This window comes from Pongo abelii, chromosome 18 (genome assembly GCF_028885655.2).
Source record: "Pongo abelii isolate AG06213 chromosome 18, NHGRI_mPonAbe1-v2.0_pri, whole genome shotgun sequence".
NCBI lineage: Eukaryota > Metazoa > Chordata > Mammalia > Primates > Hominidae > Pongo > Pongo abelii.
In genome coordinates, this window is record NC_072003.2 from 27,986,397 (window position 1) to 28,006,046 (window position 19,650).

At 47.5% G+C, this 19,650-nt stretch overlaps 1 protein-coding gene across 1 annotated transcript in view; it reads left to right on the forward strand.

Annotated features, from left to right (window-relative positions):
* The window catches only part of SLC5A11 (solute carrier family 5 member 11), a 51,700-nt gene extending 34,465 nt beyond the window's left edge, over positions 1-17,235 (forward strand). Inside the window, 7 exon segments of the mRNA XM_063717810.1 lie at positions 3,730-3,865; positions 12,396-12,503; positions 12,834-12,914; positions 13,704-13,872; positions 14,623-14,838; positions 16,042-16,216; positions 16,935-17,235. Coding sequence (XP_063573880.1) covers positions 3,730-3,865; positions 12,396-12,503; positions 12,834-12,914; positions 13,704-13,872; positions 14,623-14,838; positions 16,042-16,216; positions 16,935-17,140 — 1,091 coding nt within the window. The 3' untranslated portion in view covers positions 17,141-17,235.
* The last annotated feature ends 2,415 nt before the right edge of the window (positions 17,236-19,650 follow it).

The window sequence follows — 19,650 nt, forward strand, 5'->3', positions numbered from 1 at the left end:
AGCTGCATTTCTGTGCAGACGCCTGCTCCCTGGTCACCGTGCTCCATCATGACAGCTCTCCTTCCTCTTTCCCACCCCAAAGAAGGGAAAATTTATACATGATTATTGTGGAAAAAGCAAGGAAAGATAAGGTGGCTAGATGACAGATGCCGTAACAGATGGCTGACATAGCTAATCATGGCCCCTCCTCCCCACATATTCAGGTTGCATTTTCATTCCTCTTAGCTCACTTTTTCCCCCGCAACTGAGATGTTACTTACTAAGAACCACTTGGCCGGGCACAGTGGCTCACACCGGTAATCCCAGCACTTTGGGAGGCCGAGGTGGGCGGATCACGAGGTCAGGAGATCAAGACCATCCTGGCTAACACGGTGAAACCCCGTCTCTACTAAAAATACAAAAAATTAATTGAGCATGCTGGCGGGCGCCTGTAGTCCCAGCTACTTGGGAGGCTGAGGCAGGAGAATAGCTGAACCCGGGAGATGGAGCTTGCAGTGAGCCCAGATCACACCACTGCACTCCAGCCTGGGTAACAGAGCGAGACTCCGTCTCAAAAAAACAAAAAAACAAAAAAAAACGGAACCACTTGGCTGGGCACAGTGGCTCATACATGTAATCCCCGCACTTTGGGAGGCTGAGTGAAGACGATTGCTTGAGCCCAGGGATTTGAAACCAGTGGGTAACATAGCAAGACCTCATCTCTACAAAAAAATTTAAAAAATATTAATAGCTGGGTGTGGTGGTGTATGCCTGTGGTCCCAGCTACTTAGGATGCTGAGGTGGGAGGATCACTTTAGCTCTGGAGTTCAAGGCTGCAGTCAGTCAGCCATGATTGCACCACTGCACTCCAATCTGGGTGATAGAGTGAGACCCTGCCTCAGAAAAAAAAAAAAAAGAAAAAAAAAAAAGAACCATCTGACTACTCTCCCTTTTAGGATCTGATGGTTACAGAAAACAGACCCGGCCGGGTGTGGCAGCTCATGCCTGTAATCCCAGCAAGTTAGGAGGCTGAGGTGGGTGGATCACTTGAGGTCAGGAGTTTGAGACCAGCCTGGCCAACATGGTGAAACCCCATCTCTACTAAAAACACAAAAATTAGCAGGGCATGGTGGCAGGATCCTGTAATCCCAGCTACTTGGGAGGCTGATGCAGGAGAATTGTTTGAACCCAGGAGGTGGAGGCTGCAGTGAGCAGAGATCTCAGCACTGTACTCCAACCTGGATGACAAAGCAAGACTCCATCTCAAAAAAGAAAGGAAAAGAAAAGAAAAAAATGTAGGAAAGGAGAGGAGAGGAAAGAAGAAAGGAGAAGACAGGAGAGGGGAGGGGAAGGGAAGGAAGGGAAAAGGAGGGGAGGGGAGGGGAAGGTAGGGGAGGGAAGGGACCCCTCAGTTGGATGGCCAGCTTGTGACCAGAGCTTTTTTGAATTCTGACTGGCTGAATGTGTTGTGTCCAGTGGGAATGAGTACCTGTCCTTGAAACGTGTCCACCAAGCCCGGTTTGTGTCACTGCTAATGCAGTTAGGTCATTAACAAAAACTGCATATTTCACATTGTCCTTGAGCATATTGATGCCTTCGGGCAACTGTCTCTGACAAGGTTTAGTCCCATGGATTCTGCAGATGAAATACTGCCCAAGGTGACATCTCTCTCCCCATCAAAATGTGCTGTGAAATCTAAAATAATTATTGGGGCTGTGGTATGGGGTTTGCAGCAAGTCTTACCTCACTACACTCTTCTCATTAAGGGTTCTTTGATGATTTAGTGAGGACTCGTTTAGTTGTTTGTGTGGAAAAAATTGTTTAAGGATAAAAAGGCTCTTTTTTCTTGGGCGTGGTGGCTCACGCCTATAATCGCAGCACTTTGGGAGGCTGAGGCAGGAGGGTTGTTTGACGTCAGGAGTTGGAGACCAGCCTGGGTAACATAGTGAGAGTCTGCCTCTACGAAAAATAAAAATAAACATAAAATGTAGACAAGCGTGGTGACATTGCTACTTAGGAGGCTGAGACAGGAGAACTGTTTGAGGTCAGGGGTTCAAGACCAGCCTCCTCAATATAGCAATACAGCAAGACCCCATCTCTAAGTAAAAATTTTAAAAATTAGCTTGACATGGTTGCTCATGCCTGTTGTCTCAGCTACGTGAAAGACTGAGGCAGGAGGATCATTTGAGCCCAGGACTTTGGGGCTACAGTGAGCTATGATCACATCATTGCATTTCAGCCTGGGCAACAGAGTGAGACCCCATCTCTTAAAAAAAAAAGGCATTTTTAAAAATTTACATGACAGGGACTCCAGAGGTGGCTAATGGCAATGGAAGCAACTAATATTTATGAAGCAGTTACTATGTGTCATATTCTAAGTATTCTAAGTACTTTCAATTCTCTAATTGTCAAAACTGGGCTGGTACTATGCTCATATCACAGATGAGGAATCAGAGGCCAAGAGAGGTGAGGTTGCTTGCCCAAGGTCAGATAGGCGGGAAGTGGGGAGGTAGTATTTGAACCCAGACTGCCTGTCTCTGATATTACATCATCACACATTGCCTTTCTCTCCATTTCCTGCTTTTCTTTCCTCTGTGATTACTTAGTTTCAAAGAGGCCTTCCCGTATCATGGCAGAGATGCAGCCAGCAGCTCTACACCACCTTCACAGTTAGGAATTGCAAAGGAGGCACCAGGAGTTAGGAAACCTCTTTCCTTTGCTTTTTTTTTTTTTTTTTTTTTTTTTGAGACAGGGTCTCACTCTATCGCCCAGGCTGAAGTGCAGTGGTGCTTGGCTCACTGCAACCTCCACCTCCCAGGTTCAAGTGATTCTCCTGTCTCAGCCTCCCAAGTAGCTGGGATTACAAGTGTGCGCCAATGCACCCAGCTAATTTTTGTATTTTTTATAGAGATAGAGTTTCACCATGTTGGCCAGGCTGGTCTCAAACTCCTGGGCCCAAGCAATCCTCCTGCTTCGGCCTCCCAAAGTGCTGGGATTACAAGCGTGAGCCATTGCACCCAGCCTCCTTTGCCTTTTTAAGGAAGAAGTTCCATGGAGAGCTGTGGTTGGATTGCCTTGGGGACATGCTTTTCCTTCATGGATCATGGTAGTCAGAGAGGTGAAATAATTCTGTGGAGGACTCTAATTGGCAAGGCATAACCCCTGGATAAAAGAGTAAGGAGGGAATGGGGTGGGTGTCTTAACTACCCAAATTAGACCACGGGGACTGAGCATAGGAAAGAGATGTTTCTTCAAACAGAAGCTTGGCAAACCAAGATCCTAAGTCTCCTACAACTACCAAGAGGCAACACACCCCCTGTTTGCCTTAAGAGAAAGCCTTTTAATACAGTCCGTTCTCACGCTGCTGATAAAGACATATGCGAGACTGGGTAATTTATAAAGAGGTTGAATGGACTCACAGGTTCCACATGGCTGGGGAGGCCTCACAATCATGGCAGAAGGCAAAGAGGAGCAAGTCATGTCTTACATGGATGGCAGCAGGCAAAGAGAGAATGAGAGTCAAGTGAAAGGGGTTTCCCCTTATAAAACCATCAGATCTTGTGAGACATATTCACTACTACCATGAGAACAGTATGGAGGAAACTGCCCCCATGATTCAATTATCTCCCACTGGCTCCCTCCCACAACACGTGGGAATTATGGGAGCTACAATTCAAGATGAGATTTGGGTGGGGACACAGCCAAACTATATCAGCATTCCCAGTTTCCAACCCCCTTGATCTTTTCCAGGTGATTGTCCAGCGGACTCTGGCTGCCAAGAACCTGTCCCATGCAAAAGCAGGTGCTCTGATGGCTGCGTACCTGAAGGTGCTGCCCCTCTTCATAATGGTGTTCCCTGGGATGGTCAGCCGCATCCTCTTCCCAGGTGAGAACACAGCTGGGGGAAGAGGTCATCAGTATATGAGTCTCAGAGCATATGAATTGTTCTAAACATATTATTAGAAGCCTCAAGAGAATGTGACTACAGTCCTTTCTCTCTTTTTCTAAGACAGAGTCTCATTCTGTCATTCAGGTTGGAGTGCAGTGGTGTGGTCATAGCTCACTGTAACCTTGAACTACTGGGCTCGAGCAATCCTCCCACCTCAGCCTCCTGAGTGGCTGGGGCTACAAGTATGTGCCATGATGCCTGGCTAATTTTTTGAAAAAATAGAGATGCAGTCTTGCTATGTTGCCCAGGCTGGTCTTGAACTCCTGGCCTCAAGCTATCCTCCTGCCTTGGCCTCTCAAAGTGCTGAGATTGCAGGTGTGAGCCAACATGCCCAGTCCTTTTTTTTTTTTTTTGCATTTTTTTGAGACTGAGTCTTGCACTGTTGCCCAGGCTGGAGTGCAGTGGCACGATCTTGGCTCACTGCAAGCTCTGCCTCCTGGGTTCACGCCATTCTCCTGCCTCAGCCTCCTGAGTAGCTGGGACTACAGGCGCCCATCACCATGCCCCGCTAATTTTTTGCACTTTTAGTAGAGACGGGGTTTCACCATGTTAGCCAGGATGGTCTCGATCTCCTGACCTTGTGATCTGCCCACCTTGGCCTCCCAAAGTGCTGGGATTACAGGCGTGAGCCACCATGCCCGGCCTTTTTTGCATTTTTTTAAAGACAGGGTCTCACTTTGTCACCTAGGCTGGAGTACAGTGACATGATCATAGCTCACTGCAGCCTCAGACTCCTGGGCTGAAGGGATCCTTTTGCCTCAGCCTCCCAAGTAGCTGAGACTACAGGCATGCACTACCACACCTGGCTATTTTTTTAAAGTTGTTATAAAGACAGGGTCTCACTATGTTACCCAGGCTGATCTCAAACTCCTGGCCTCAAGAGATCCTCCTGCCTTGACCTCCCTAAATTCTGGGATTACAGGCATGAGCCACCATGCCTGGCCATAGAGTCCTTTCCTAGTGATGAGACTGAGGCATCTCTATCTAGGCATCTAGTGACTCTATGCTGTTTCTCAACATTGGTTCAATGGGCAAGTCCTATAGGTATCCCAGGCCAAATTGAGTGGAGACTCAACTGGGATCTTGCCTCAACTATATTTTTTTGAAACCAACTAGGCTAAGGTTGTGTGGTTCCAGAGCAGTTCTCTGAAGTCTCATGTGAAAGTTTCTCCCTTACTTTAGTGTTTGAGCTCAGTGGTTGGGGTTGGGTAACTTTGGCCCAGTGAAATCCTTTTTGGATTTTTTTTTTTTTTTGACGAAGTCTCACTCTGTTGCCAGGCTGGAGTGCAGTGGCACGATCTCGGCTCACTGCAACCTCTGCCTCTTGGGTTCAAGTGATTCTCATGCCTCAGCCTCCCAAGTAGCTGGGACTACAGGCATGCACCACCATGCCCGGCTAATTTTTGTATTTTTAGTAGAGATGGGGTTTCACCATGTTGGCCAGGATGGTCTCGATCTCTTGACCTTGTGATCCTCCCACCTTGGCCTCCCAGAGTGTTGAGATTACAGGTGTGAGCCACCACACCTGGCCTGCGGTACTTTTTCTTTTTTTTAGGTGGGTCTCACTCTGTCACCCAGGCTGGAGTGCAGTGGGATGATTACAGCTCACTGCAGCCTGGAGCTCCCAGGCTCAAGCAATTCTCCCACCTCAGTCTCCTGAGTAGCTGGGACTACGGGTGCCCACTGCCATGCCCAGCTAATTTTTATAATTTTTATAGCTATGGGGGTCTCACTATGTTGCCCAGGCTAGTCTTGAACTCCTGGGCTCAAGCAGTCCACGCACCTCAGCCTCCCAAAGTGCTGGGATTACGGTGTGAGCCATTGTGCCCAGCTGGGTGTACTTTTCTTAACAAATCTCATGGGATATCAAGGCCTCTAGAGTATTTGCCTTAGTTTTTTTCTTAATGTGGTAAGGGAATAGGTTTATACCATGGGGATAAATGATACTGAGGAGGGGCAATGTCACCAGAAGACACTGTGGTGTCAGAAACTGGTGCTCTATACAGAAGAAAGCTCCTCTCTTTCCCCTGAAACAGTGAGCTTTCCAGTGTACTCACCAAGGATGTTATTAACTAAAGGGGATGGAAAGCAGAAAGTTTCCTCCCGTGTGCCTTATCCTACATAATGTTACACAGAAGCTAAGAAAGGGTAGGATGAAGTGGTTTGTAGTTGGCTCAGAAGCTTAGTCAAAATAATTTAGGACCCTTAAGGAGAAAAGAGATGGGGAAGGCAAGTGGGGGCACTGTCCATGGTGCTAGACCTTGAACCCTTGTGTTCCTCCAGCCCTGATGGAATGAGGAACCCACAAATAGTCCCTAGTCCTGCTTCCAGGAAAGGGCAAAAGCCTTGGGAAAATCCAGAGGGAGTTAAGAACTGGGATCTGGGTTTTGTGGTGATTTGGAAAATATACAGCTGTTCAGCAAGTCTTGACATAGAAACACAGAAATGGCTTCAGGCCAGGCACAGTGGCTCACGCCTGTAATCCCAGCACTTTGGCAGGCTGAGGCAGGAGGATCTCTTGAGGCCAGGAGTTCAAGACCATCCTGGGTAACAGTACCAGACCCCCTCTCTACCAAAAACAATTTTTCAAATTAGCCAGGTGTGGTGGTGCCCACCTGTTGTTCCAGCTACTTGGGAAACTGAGGCAGGAGAATTGCTTGAGCCCAGGAGGTTGAGGCTGCAGTGAGCCATTATTACACCACTGCATTCTAGCCTGGATAACATAGCAAGACCCTATCTCTAAAAAAAAGAAAAAAAAAGGAAAAGAATATGGCTTCAAACAACCCACATTCATTGTGCACTTGCTAAGGGTCAGTCCCTATGAAAAGAGTTCCAGAGTGGAGTGTGGTTATGAATATGGATTCTGATCTGGAAGGCCCAGGCCTAAATTTGCTCTGCCACTTATGAGGTGTTTGACCTTGCATAAGCCATTTAATGTCTCTTTGCTTCTGTTTCCTCACTTGTAAAATGGGGGTAATATTTTACAAGGCTTAAAGCAGTTCCTGGCACACAGTAAGCTCTATCCAAGTGTTTACTATTATTATTTTATACATGTATTACCTCATTTCATCCTCAAAACAACCTTATATGGTAGGTACTATTATTCTTTTCATCTTACAGATGAGGAAATTGAAGCTTAGAGAAATTAATTCATTTGGCCAGGCATGATGGCTCACACCTATAATCCCAGAACTTTGGGAGGCCAAGGCAGGCAGATTGCTTGAGCTCAGCAGTTTGAGACCAGCCTAGGCAATGTGATGAAACCTCCTATCTACAAAAAATACAAAAATTAGCCAGGCATGGTGGCATGTGCTTATTGTCCCAGCTACTTGGGAGGCTGAGGTGGGAGGATCACTTGAGCCCAGGAGGTTGAGGCCGCAGTGAGCCATGATCACTGCACTCCAGCCTGGGTGACAAAGTGAGACCTTGTTTCAAAAGAAATCATTCATTCACTCATTTATTTATTCTTCCATGAATTCAACAAATATTTTGAGAGCTAATTATCTTCCAAGTGTTATTCTAGAAGACTCTGGGGGCCCATAAGTGAACAAGACTACAGGATTCTTGCTGTAGAGGGACTTACATCCTAGTGGTGGAGGACAAAGACAGAAATAAGTAAATAAATAAGGCCAGGTACAGTGGCTCACGCCTGTAATCCCAGCTCTTTGGGACGCCAAGGCAGGAAGATCGCTTGAGCCCAGGAGTTTGAGACCAGCCTGGGCAACATGGCAAGACCCCATCTTTAGAAAAAAATACACACACACACACACACACACACACACACACACATATATAGTAGTCCCAGCTACTCAGGAGGCTGAAGTGGGAGAATCACTTGAGCCTGGGAGGTCAAGGCTGCAGTGAGCTGTGTTCCAGCCACTGCATTCCAGACTGGGTGACAAAGTGAGACTGTGTCTCAAGAAAGAGTAAAAAAATAAATAATTTTTGACTGTGCTAAATGCCAGGAGGAGGATGCACAAGGAGATCTCAAAAAGAATGTCAGACCAGAGCTACTTCTGACAGGGGTTCCCGGGAAGTCCTTTCTGAGGAGGCAACAGTTGACCCATGCAATGGTTTGAAAGTACATCATAGAGCCAAACAGATTAATAATGGATTGGATGTAAGGGTTAAGGGGAGGAAAAAAAAGGAATCCAGGATCACTCCTAAGCTAAGTGACTTTCTGGGAGTTACTGAGCTAGTGCCAGATGAGCCAGGATTTGAACCCAGATGTAGCTGACTCCAAAACTTGACTCTTGCTCATGCAAATTATGTCTGAAGACCTGGATTGATATATGGAAGATCAATAACAAGACCTTGACCATCTGTTTAACAGCCAATCAGCCAATCAAGTCTTTTTTTTTTTTTTTGAGACGGAGTTTTGCTCATGTTGCCCAGGCTGGAGTGCAATGGTGCGATCTCCACTCACTGCAACCTCCGCCCCCGGGTTCAAGTGATTCTCCTGCCTCAGCCTCCTGGGATTACAGGCATGCGCCACAACCCCCGGTTAATTTCATATTTTTAGTAGCGATGGTGTTTCTCCATGTTGGTCAGGCTGGTCTCAAACTCTTGACCTCAGGTGATCCACCCATCTTGGCCTCCGAAAGTGTTGGAATTACAGGCGTGAGCCACTGTGCCCAGCCAACAGTCATTATTAAATGAGGCATAACACCGTCTTCCATGAACCTAGGACTTTGTAATGTAGCAGATGAGTCTCGTACTCATGGAAAAATAATATAAACTATATATTGAAATACTCTATCACATGGTACAAGCAAGAGGTGCAAAATAAATTTTAGAGAGTAAGGTGAATTAGAGAGAGTGAAGTGGGCATTGTGTATTTGAAGTCCCTCTCCCTTCTCTGGAGGCCCAGACCAGTGCTTTTCAAAGTGTGGTCCCCAGCCCAGCAGCGGCTCCTGGGAACTTGTTAGAAGTGCAGACTTTCAGTCCCGATTCAAACCTTCTGAATCAGAATCCCTGGAGGGACATCTGGTTTTTTTTTTTCTCTTATTATTTTTAACTTTCATTATTTTTAACGAATTATTTTAATACAAATTGTACATACTTATAAGGTACAGTGTGATATTTTGATACATTATACAATGTGTAATGACCACATCAGTGTAATTAGCTTATCTATCACCTCAAATATTTGTCATTTCTTTGTGTTGGGGGCAATCAAAATCCACTCTCAACTATTTGAAAATGTACAATAAATTGTTGTGAATTATAGTCACCCTATAGTGCTATAGAACACTCAACATTATTCCTCCTGTCTAGCTGTACTTTTCTATCCATTAACCAACCTTTGGCTACCCTCCTCCCCACTACCCTTCCCAGCCTCTAGAAACCACTATCCTACTGTCTACTTCTATGAGCTCAACTTTTTAAGCTTCCACATATGAGTGACAGTATGCAGTATTTATCTTTCTGTGCCTGGCTTATTTCACTTAACATAATATTCTCCAAGTTCATCCATGTTGCCATGAATGAACATGAAAAAGAATTTCATTCTTTTTTATGGCTAAATAGTAGTCCACTGTGTATATGTACCACATTTTCTTTACCCATTCATCTGTTGACAGACACTTAGGTTGATTCCATATGTTGGCTATTGTGACGAGTGTTGCAATAAATCGGGTGCAGGTATCCATTTGCTATATTGATTCCAATTGCTTTGGATATGTATTAGTCCATTTTCACACTGCTATAAAGATATTACCTGAGACTGGGTAATTTATAAAGGAAAGAGGTTTAATTGATTCACAGTTCCACATGGTTGGAGAGGCCTCAGGAAACTTACAGTCATGGTGGAAGGCAAAGGGGAAGCAAGGACCTTCTTCACATGGTGGCAGGAGAGAGAAGTCCAAGCTCAGAAAATGCCAGACGTTTATAAAACCATCAGATCTCATGAGAACTCACTCACTATCATGAGTACACAAGAGGGAACTGCCCCCATGATCCGATCACCTCCCTCCCTCGACATGGGGGGATTACAGTTCCCTCCCTTGACATGTGGAGATTACAACTGGAGATGAGATTTGGGTGGGGACACAGAGCCAAACCATATCAGGATATATGCCCAGTAGCAAAATTGCTGGATCATATGGTAATTCTATTTTTAGTTTTTTGAGGAACCTCCATACAGTTTTCCATACTAGCTGTAGTAATTTACATCTCCACCAACAATGTATAAGAGTTCCCCCTTCTTCACATCTTCACCAGCATTTATTATGTTTTGTCTTTTTGATGATCCCCATTCTAACGAGGGTGAGATGATATCTCATGAGGTTTTGATTTGCATTTCCTTGATGATTAGTGATGTTAGCATTTTTTCATATGTCTGTGCCAGCCACCTATTTTTTAACAAGTCCACTAGAAGGTTGAGAACCCCAGGTCTAAAGGGCCAGTTTCAGGGCCAAGCACTCGGCCTCCCTATTTGCACTTCTCTCTCCACCACGGCTCCACCGGCTCCCTCCTAAATCTTCAACTGAGTCCACAGCTGCCTGAAAGTATTTTCTGATCCTGAGTTCTTGTGAGCCTGGAAAAAAACCCTCTTCCGCTAAGTCCATCTAAGAAATGGCACGTATTTTTATTTTTTATTTTTTCATTAAACTTTAAGTTCTGGGATAAATGTGCAGAACGTGCAGGTTTGTTACATAGGTATACATGTGCCATGGTGGTTTGCTGCACCCATCAACCTATTATCTAGGTTTTAAGCTCCACGTGCATTAGGTATTTGTCCTAATGCTCTCCCTCCCCTTGCCCCCACCCCCCAACAGGCCCCAGTGTGTGATGTTCCCCTCCCTGTGTCCATGTGTTCTCATTGTTCAACTCCCACTTATGAGTGAGAACATGTGGTGTTTGGTTTTCTGTTCCTGTGTTAGTTTGCTGGGAATGATGGTTTCCGGCTTCATCCATGAGAAATGGCAAATATTTTTAAATAAACTATATGGAAATTAAGAGAGAAGCAAAACAACCCTCAAAACACAATCCCAGCACATTGGGAAGCCAAGACGGGAGGAATGCTTGAGGCCAGGAGGTCGAGACCAGCCTGGGCAACATGATGGAACCCCATCTCTACTAAAAATACAAAAAAAAAAAAAAATCTGGGTGTGGTGGCACGTCTATAATACCAGCTACAGGCTGGGAGGCTTAGGCAAGAGAATTGCTTGAACCCAGAGGAGGAACTTGCAGTGAGCCGAGATTGTGCCACTGCACTCCAGTCTGGGTGACAGAGTGAGACTCCATCTCAAGAAAAAATAAAAATAAAAATAAAAATAAATAATTAAAAAAAAGAAAAAGAAATTAGCTGGGTGTGATGGTGCATGCCTGTAATTCCAGCTACTCGGGAGGCTGGAGCCTGGGAGGCTGGGGTTGCAGTGAGCCAAGATCGCACCACTGAACTCCAGCCTGGGCAACAGAGCAAGACCCTGTCTCAAACACACACGCACATACACACACACACACACACACACACAGAGTTTAGAAATGCAGTATTTACAAAGCCAATCTTCTCTACCTGAGCTTTGAAATAAACTAAGGGTTTGCCTCCTGGCCATAATACTTACTAGCAATATAATCTGGAGAAACTAACCTCTGGGCCTCAGTTTATCTGTCTTTGAAATAGGGATAATAACAGTATCTTCCCCATAGAGTTGTGAAAATTAAATGAGGTATATGTACAAAGCTTACTGCAGCTCCTGAGTCATAGTAAACCTTCAGTTAATGTTGGGTTTGTGGAAGAATAAGGTTTTGTGCTATGTTTGGATTTAACTGGGCTAGAGGCATCTTATTTCAGGCATCAGAGGGTGTGAAGCATTCTGACAAGAGAATCTACTCCGTATAGGAAATGACTCATTAACCAGGACAGGTGAGCAGATGTTACTGAACAGTGAGTTAATGATCCTGGGCAGATCACTTGAGGTCAGGAGTTCGAGACCAGCCTGGCCAACATGGCAAAACCCCATCTCTAGTAAAAATACAAAAATTAGCCGGGCATGGTGGTGGGTGCCTGTAATCCCAGCTTCTCGGGAGGCTGAGGCAGGAGAGTCACTTGAACCTGGGAAGCAGAGGTTGCAGTGAGCTGAGATCGTGCCACTGCACTCCAGCCTGTGCGACAGAGCAAGAGGCTCCGTCTCAAAAAAAAAAAAAAAAAAAAAAAAAAAAAAAAAGACGTTATTGTAAGACTGGCCACTAGGTGTCCCAGCTTCATCTGGGTTATGATAACAATAGCTGAAGTTTTTCCAGCACTTCCTATAAAGTCATGTTATTATCCTAGTTTTACAAATAGGGCAACTTGTCTGAGAAAGCGTAAGTAACAAGGTCACAGCTTATAAACTCTAGACTCTCTTTTATTTCATTGAGCTATAAACTTCCATATGATAAGCCTGTGTCCGGCCCCATGCTGCCTGGGCCTGGGGCTCTGGGGGCCTGACTGCTCACCTCTGGGCCTGTGTTTCCTTCGTAGATCAAGTGGCTTGTGCAGATCCAGAGATCTGCCAGAAGATCTGCAGCAACCCCTCAGGCTGTTCTGACATCGCGTATCCCAAACTCGTGCTGGAACTCCTGCCCACAGGTAATGTCCCTTCACTCCTGAATCAAGTCCCCTGGAGCACCCAGAAAGGAGATCACCGGATGGGCTCTGATCCAAGGCAGGGTCAAGAAAGGAAGGCTGGGGGGAGGAACAGACTCTGGGCTCCCCAAGAAAGGCTAAGTCCTGCAGGAAGCTCTGCCCCGCTGTCCTCCCTGAGGTTCTGCCTCCTCCAGTTGAGCCCACTGGGATCGGCTGCTTTGGCAGAAAAGGACCGAGGCCCATGACCTCCCTTCCGTCCCCAGGGCTCCGTGGGCTGATGATGGCTGTGATGGTGGCGGCTCTCATGTCCTCCCTCACCTCCATCTTTAACAGTGCCAGCACCATCTTCACCATGGACCTCTGGAATCACCTCCGGCCTCGGGCATCTGAGAAGGAGCTCATGATTGTGGGCAGGTAAGTCCCCACTGGCTGGGGCTGGGGCTGGGGCAGGGGGAAGAGAGAGCTGAGCCCACCCAGAGGCAAAGTCCAGGTTCAGCCAGCAACCTATCCAGGCTGAAGAGCGTTAGGACTCCATGTGCAAGACATTCATTCATTCAGGAGATGCTGAACGAGCACCTACTGTGTACCAGGCACAGGGCACATAACCATGAAAGGGCTCAGTTCTTGCCTTCATGGAGCTAGGGAAGGAGGAAAATAAGCAAATAATTATAACCCAGCTGGGTGATTACACACCTGTAATCACAGTACTTTGGGAGGCCAAGGCTGGTGGATCACTTGAGGTCAGGTGTTCAAGACCAGGCTGGCCAACATGGTGAAACCTCATCTCTACTAAAAATACAAAAATTAGCTGTGGCGGCGTGTGCCTGTAATCCCAGCTACTCAGGAGGCTGAGGCAGGAGAATCATTTGAACCCAGGAGGCAGAGCTTGCAGTGAGCCAAGATGGCGCACTGCACTCCAGCCTGGGTGACAGAGTAAGACTCTGTCTCAAAAAAAAAATTAAAATAATAAAATAAGCTGGGAGTGTTGGCATGTGTCTGTAATCCCAGCTATTCAGGATGCTGAGGCAGGAGGATCACCTGAGCCCAGGAGTTGGAGGCTGCAGTGAGCTATGCTCTCACCACTGCACCCGGGCCTTGGCAACAGAACAAGACCCTGTCTATTAAAAAAGAGAGAGAGAGGGAAAGAGGAGTAATGTTCAGGGAAAGATGATGCTAATTTGTGCCTCTCGCCGCCGGCACCAGGGTGTTTGTGCTGCTGCTGGTCCTGGTCTCCATCCTCTGGATCCCTGTGGTCCAGGCCAGCCAGGGCGGCCAGCTCTTCATCTACATCCAGTCCATCAGTTCCTACCTGCAGCCGCCTGTGGCGGTGGTCTTCATCATGGGATGTTTCTGGAAGAGGACCAATGAAAAGGTAGCTCTGGACGGCTCCCACTATGCCAGAACCAAGTGCTGCCCCTTGAGGTCTGGGATAGGATGGGAGGGGAGGGTGTTGGAGGGAGACACAGGCTGGAATTGGGTGTTGAGAGGGAGGGGGAGTTCCATGGTGGAAGATACAGGGAGGGTGTTTATCTGACCTTTGCAAAAAAGCAATGAGAGGGCTGCTGCGATGGCTCACACCTGTAATCCCAGCACTTTGGGAGGCCGAGTTGGGTGGATCACTTGAGATCAGGAGTTCGAGACCAGCCTGGCCAACATGGTGAAAGCCCATCTCTACTCAAAATACAAAAATTAGCCGGGTGTGGTGGTGGGCGCCTGTAATCCCAGCTACTCAGATGCTGAGGCAGGAGAATCACTGGAACCTGGGAGGCAGAGGTTGCAGTGAGCTGAGACCACACCGCTGCACTCCAGCCTGGGTGACAGAGTGACTCTGTCTCAAAAAAAAAAAAAAAAAAAAAAGCAATGAGAGGTTCTCATCAAAAGTATCTTGATGCATTTTTTTGTTATTGAACAGGGAAGCTAAATTAAGAGGGAGTTAGTAAACTATTAGTAATCAATTCATTATAAAAAGATAAATGGTTAAGTATTGCAGAACTTTTCCAAATTGCTGACCCATGCTTGCAGTGACCACCACAAGAAAGACAAGTCCTGGAAATGGCTTCTTGAGGTTCCTGGAGGCCAGAGCCCTTGGCGTCTCTAAGACAATCTTGCTCTGATTTTGCAGGGTGCCTTCTGGGGCCTGATCTCGGGCCTGCTCCTGGGCTTGGTTAGGCTGGTCCTGGACTTCATTTACGTGCAGCCTCGATGTGACCAGCCAGATGAGCGCCCGGTCCTGGTGAAGAGCATTCACTACCTCTACTTCTCCATGATCCTGTCCACGGTCACCCTCATCACTGTCTCCACCGTGAGCTGGTTCACAGAGCCGCCCTCCAAGGAGATGGTACATTTGGGTTGATGGCTAGATCTGTTGAGATTTTGTTGGAAGTGACAGAAAACTGACTCAAACTGACTTAAGCGAAGGAGACTGATTGTCCAAAAAGCTGAAAAGTCCAGGGTTGAGGTTCAGGGGCAGGATGATTTGGGACTCTGAAAAGGTCATCAGAATCCATCTGCACTTCCGCTTCAATTCTTAGGTCCCATATGGAGCCCAGTACCTTCTAGAGATACATCCTCTTTTACTGTCATTAAGTAAACATAAGGCTGGGGTGTGGTGGCTCATGCCTGTAATCCCAGCACTTTGGGAAGCTGAGATGGGAGGATCACTTGAGGCCAGGAGTTTGAGACCAACCTGGGCAATATAGTGAGATCCCATCTCTTAAAAAAATGAAAAAATTAGCAGGGTGTGATGGCTGATGCCTGTAATCTCAGTTACCAGAGAGGCTGAGGTGGGAGGACTGCCAGAGGCCAGGAGTTTTGACGGTGCAGTGAGCTATGACCACGCCACTGCACTTCCAGCCTGGGTGACAGAGCAAGACCCTGTCTCACAAAAAAAAAAAAAAAAAAAGGAAAAGAAAAAATTAGCAGGGCGTGATGGCTCATGCCTGTAATCCCAGCTGCTAGGGAGGCTGAGGCAGGAGGATTGCTTCAGCCCAGGAGTTTAAGGCTGCAGTGAGCTATGACCATGCCACTGCACTCCCACCTGGGTGACAGAACAAGAGCCTGTCTTTAAAAAAAAAAAAAAAAAAAAAAGGTAAAAATAAGCATAAATATTTCTGTCCCAGAATTTCTAGAGAATTTCTAGATTTCCATTGATGGAGTCAGCTCAGGACACATGCTCATCCGTGAACCAATTCAATCCCTGTGGCCAGAGAAATGGATGAGCTGAAATGACCAATTCTGGGGTCCTGCAATACTCTAGGGTGAGGGTTAAGCTCTGAGGATTAGAATGAAGGATAATCACATCCCAGCAACAGGAGGATGGGGTTTATCGGAGAAAGACATGGGAATGAGCAGGGGAATTGTGCGCTGATGTTGAAGAGTGCAGGGACGTGATGCTTGTTGGAGGATGGGGTGGGAGGGTGGGGCTGGGAGCAGATTCAGACACAAAGGCTGAGCGTGGGGTTGGTTGGGGAGTGTGAGAAAAGGATGGACAACCCCAGCCCCACCTCCACCACAAATCTCATCATTCATCCCTGCTCCTTAGGTCAGCCACCTGACCTGGTTTACTCGTCATGACCCCGTGGTCCAGAAGGAACAAGCGCCACCAGCAGCTCCCTTGTCTCTTACCCTCTCTCAGAACGGGATGCCAGAGGCCAGCAGCAGCAGCAGCAGCGTCCAGTTCGAGATGGTTCAAGAAAACATGTCTAAAACCCACAGCTGTGAGTAGCCTCTCTCCTCAGTTACAGCAAGAAGCAGTACGTGTTAAGGGGATTGATTATTATTTTTTTTTCCTATCAAATCACAAGCCAAGAAAGTGGGCAGACTTGGAGTTTTAGCATCCTCTGGCTCCAGTGTCTGATCCGTCCAGGAACACGACTTGCCTTCTCTCAGTTAGTGCTTCTAAATTGGCGGCTTGCAGACATATTTTGGCTTAGCCCACCTACAGTTTCAATAAAATGTGAGTTAACATTTAAAAATTGAGAGATTTCGGCTGGGCGCAGTGGCTCAAGCCTGTAATCCCAGCACTTTGGGAGGCTGAGGCAGTAGATCACTTGAAATCAGGAGTTCAAGACCAGCCTGGCCAACATGGTGAAACCCTGTCTCTACTAAAAATATAAAAATTAGCCGGGCATGGTAGTGCGTGCCTATAGTCCCAGCTACTTCGGAGGCTGAGGCAGGAGAATCACTTGAACCTGGGAGGTGGAGGTTGCACTGAGCCGAGATCGCGCTACTGCACTCTAGCCTGGATGACAGAGTGAGACTCTGTCTCAAAAAAAAAAAAAAAAAAAAAAAAAAGGGAGATTTCAGTCGGGCATGGTGGATGGTGGTTCACGCCTGTAATCCCAGCACTTGAAAACACCTGGTGAGTGTCCCCGTCTCGCCTCTCTGGGAGATACATAGCACCTCTATGGTCTTCCTTTGCTGGGTTCTTTCTAGGTGACATGACCCCGAAGCAGTCCAAAGTGGTGAAGGCCATCCTGTGGCTCTGCGGAATACAGGAGAAGGGCAAGGAAGAGCTCCCGGCCAGAGCAGAAGCCGTCATAATTTCCCTGGAAGAAAATCCCTTGGTGAAGACCCTCCTGGACGTCAACCTCATTTTCTGCGTGAGCTGCGCCATCTTTATCTGGGGCTACTTTGCTTAGTGTGGGGTGAACCCAGGGGTCCAAACTCTGTTTCTCTTCAATGCTCCATTTTTTTTAATGAAAGAAAAAATAATAAAGCTTTTGTTTGTTTACCACAAGGCTTCCAAGTGTTTATAGACCATTTTCAACATGACACTTAGCTCTTTTCTTTTTTCTTTTTTTGACAGAGTGTCTCGCTCTGTCACCCAGGCTGGAGTGCAGTGGCGTGGTCATAGCTCACTGCAACCTCAAACCTCAAGCCCCTGGGCTCAAGTGATCCTCCCTCCTCAGCCTCCCAAGTTTCTAGGACTACAGGCACACACTACCATGGCTGGCTAATTTTTTCTTTTTTTTAAGAGATGTTGTGTATGTTGCCCAGGCTGGTCCTGAACTCCTGGCCTCAAGTGATCCACCCCCCACCTCAGCCTCCCAAAGTACTAGGATTACAGGCATGAGCCACCATGCCCAGTCTCTTTTCTTCTTGAAAATAATGAAGGTTAGAAGATGGAAAGAGGAGAGACACGTAAAAGCTTCCTTTCGCAAAAGACTAGTTATTCATTCTTCTTATCCATTGTGCAACATCAATACCCAGATTCAAAGGGATAAAGAAGCAAAGGGACTCACAGGACCTCCCAGGCTGACAGCAGCCACATCTCCGGGGCTGGGTATTTAGCATTTGAACTTGCTCAGCTCACCTTCACAGTGCAAAGAATGGGAGCTGCATTCTATCTCTTGCCTTCCACTGTGGCTGGCTTTGGGTGAAGGTCCCCAAGAGTTTTCTCACTGTGATACTTCCTCCTAGATATTTCTTGGAAATAGACTCGAGTTGGTACTCTGAAATCTTGTGCTATAAGAAAATCAGGGAATTGTGTGTACTTCTCAAGTTCTGGCTTAGACTCTTGTTTTTGAGACAGGGTCTCACTCTGTCACCCAGGCTGGAGTGTAGTGGCGCCCTGACAGCTCACTGCAGTCTTGACTTCCTGGGCTCATGTGATCCTCCCACCTCAGCCTCCTGAGTAGCTGGGACTACAGACATGCCATGCACCACCATGCCTGGCTAATTTTTAAAATTTCTTTGCAGAGACACGGGGGGCGGGTCTCTCCTATGTTGCCTGAGCTGGTCTTAACCTCCTGGGCTCAAGCAATCCTCCTGCCTTGGCCTTCCAAAGTGCTGGGATTACAGGCGTAAGCCATGCACCCAGCCTTAGACTGTGTTTCTTTGCTTAATTCCCCACGATGATGCTTCCCTAAAAAGAAGCAGCCAGGTGGATGTGCATCTCAATGCACCTCCCCCCCAAAAGCCAGTAAGGCTTTGACCTGCAGAGCAGCGGCCTCCTGTTCTGGGTAGAGCCAGCCTCCTCAGCTTCCCCGCTTTGGGCCCGTTTGGAGTCTGATGGAATGACCCATCAGGGCTGCGTTTGCCACGTGCAGAGCTAAGAGCAGGACAGGGCCAACGGAGTGAGCCCTGAGACCATCTCTGGAGTAGCTCAGGGCCATGAACCATCCAGGTCTGGGATAAGGTGGGGTGGTGGGGTGGACTAGAGCCCCTTCCTGGCCTGGCAGAGCTGGAAAGCAGAGGAGTCTCTCGAGGGACCCCAATTTCCAGACCAGAGGAAAATAAACAGGATCCCCTGGGGCTGAGGAGCTGCCCGCCCACATCCTCCAGTGATGTCTTTCTGGTTCCTACTTGATGCCAACAGCTGGGACTGGCCTGGTGCACAGGCAAATGTATTGGCCCAGCTTCAGCTCTGCTCATAGGCCCAGCTCTCTACACGAATCCAAATAGCAGTGGTAGGTTGGACAAAGGGCACCCCCAGCCCTCCTGGGAAGGGGTATGGGCGGGGAACTGGCTGCTAACATGGCTCCAGGCAGGAGCTTGGGATGGTTCTGGAGCAAGTGGGCTCAAGAAGGAGTATTCACCAGGGAGGCTGAGCTTCTGCCTCCAAGGCCCAAAGGAGGGGAGTGGACGGCATGGGAGGTTTCCACTACAGTTCTGAGCTCCCTGTCCAAGCCTGTCCCTCACAGAGACCTCTGTTGCCTCTGGCTGGGGTCAACAGTGTGTTTCAGCGGAGACACACTGAGCTGTCACTATGATAGCTCAGGCCACCCCCATCTCTGCCCGGACTCCTGACTGGCCTTCTCACATCCAGTCTTTCCCATTCTCCAGCCACTGGCAGGGTGGGCAACTCGGATCAAGCCAATACTCTGCTTGGAATCCTTCAGAGACTCAGAGACCTTTCCACTCTCAGGATGAACTCTGCAATCCTTTGCATTCCATTCCATTTTCTTTTTTTTTTTTTTTTTTTTTTTTTTTGAGACAGGATCTCACTCTGTTGTCCAGGCTGGAACGCAGGATGCGATCATGGCTCAATGCATTCTCGAACTCCCAGGCTCAGGTGATCCTCCCACCTCAGCCTCCTGGGTAGCTGGGACTACAGGTATGCACCACCACGCCTGGCAAGTTTTTGTTGTTGTTGTTGTTGTTGTATTTTTTGGAGAGGGCATTTTGCCATATTGCCCAGGCTGGTCTC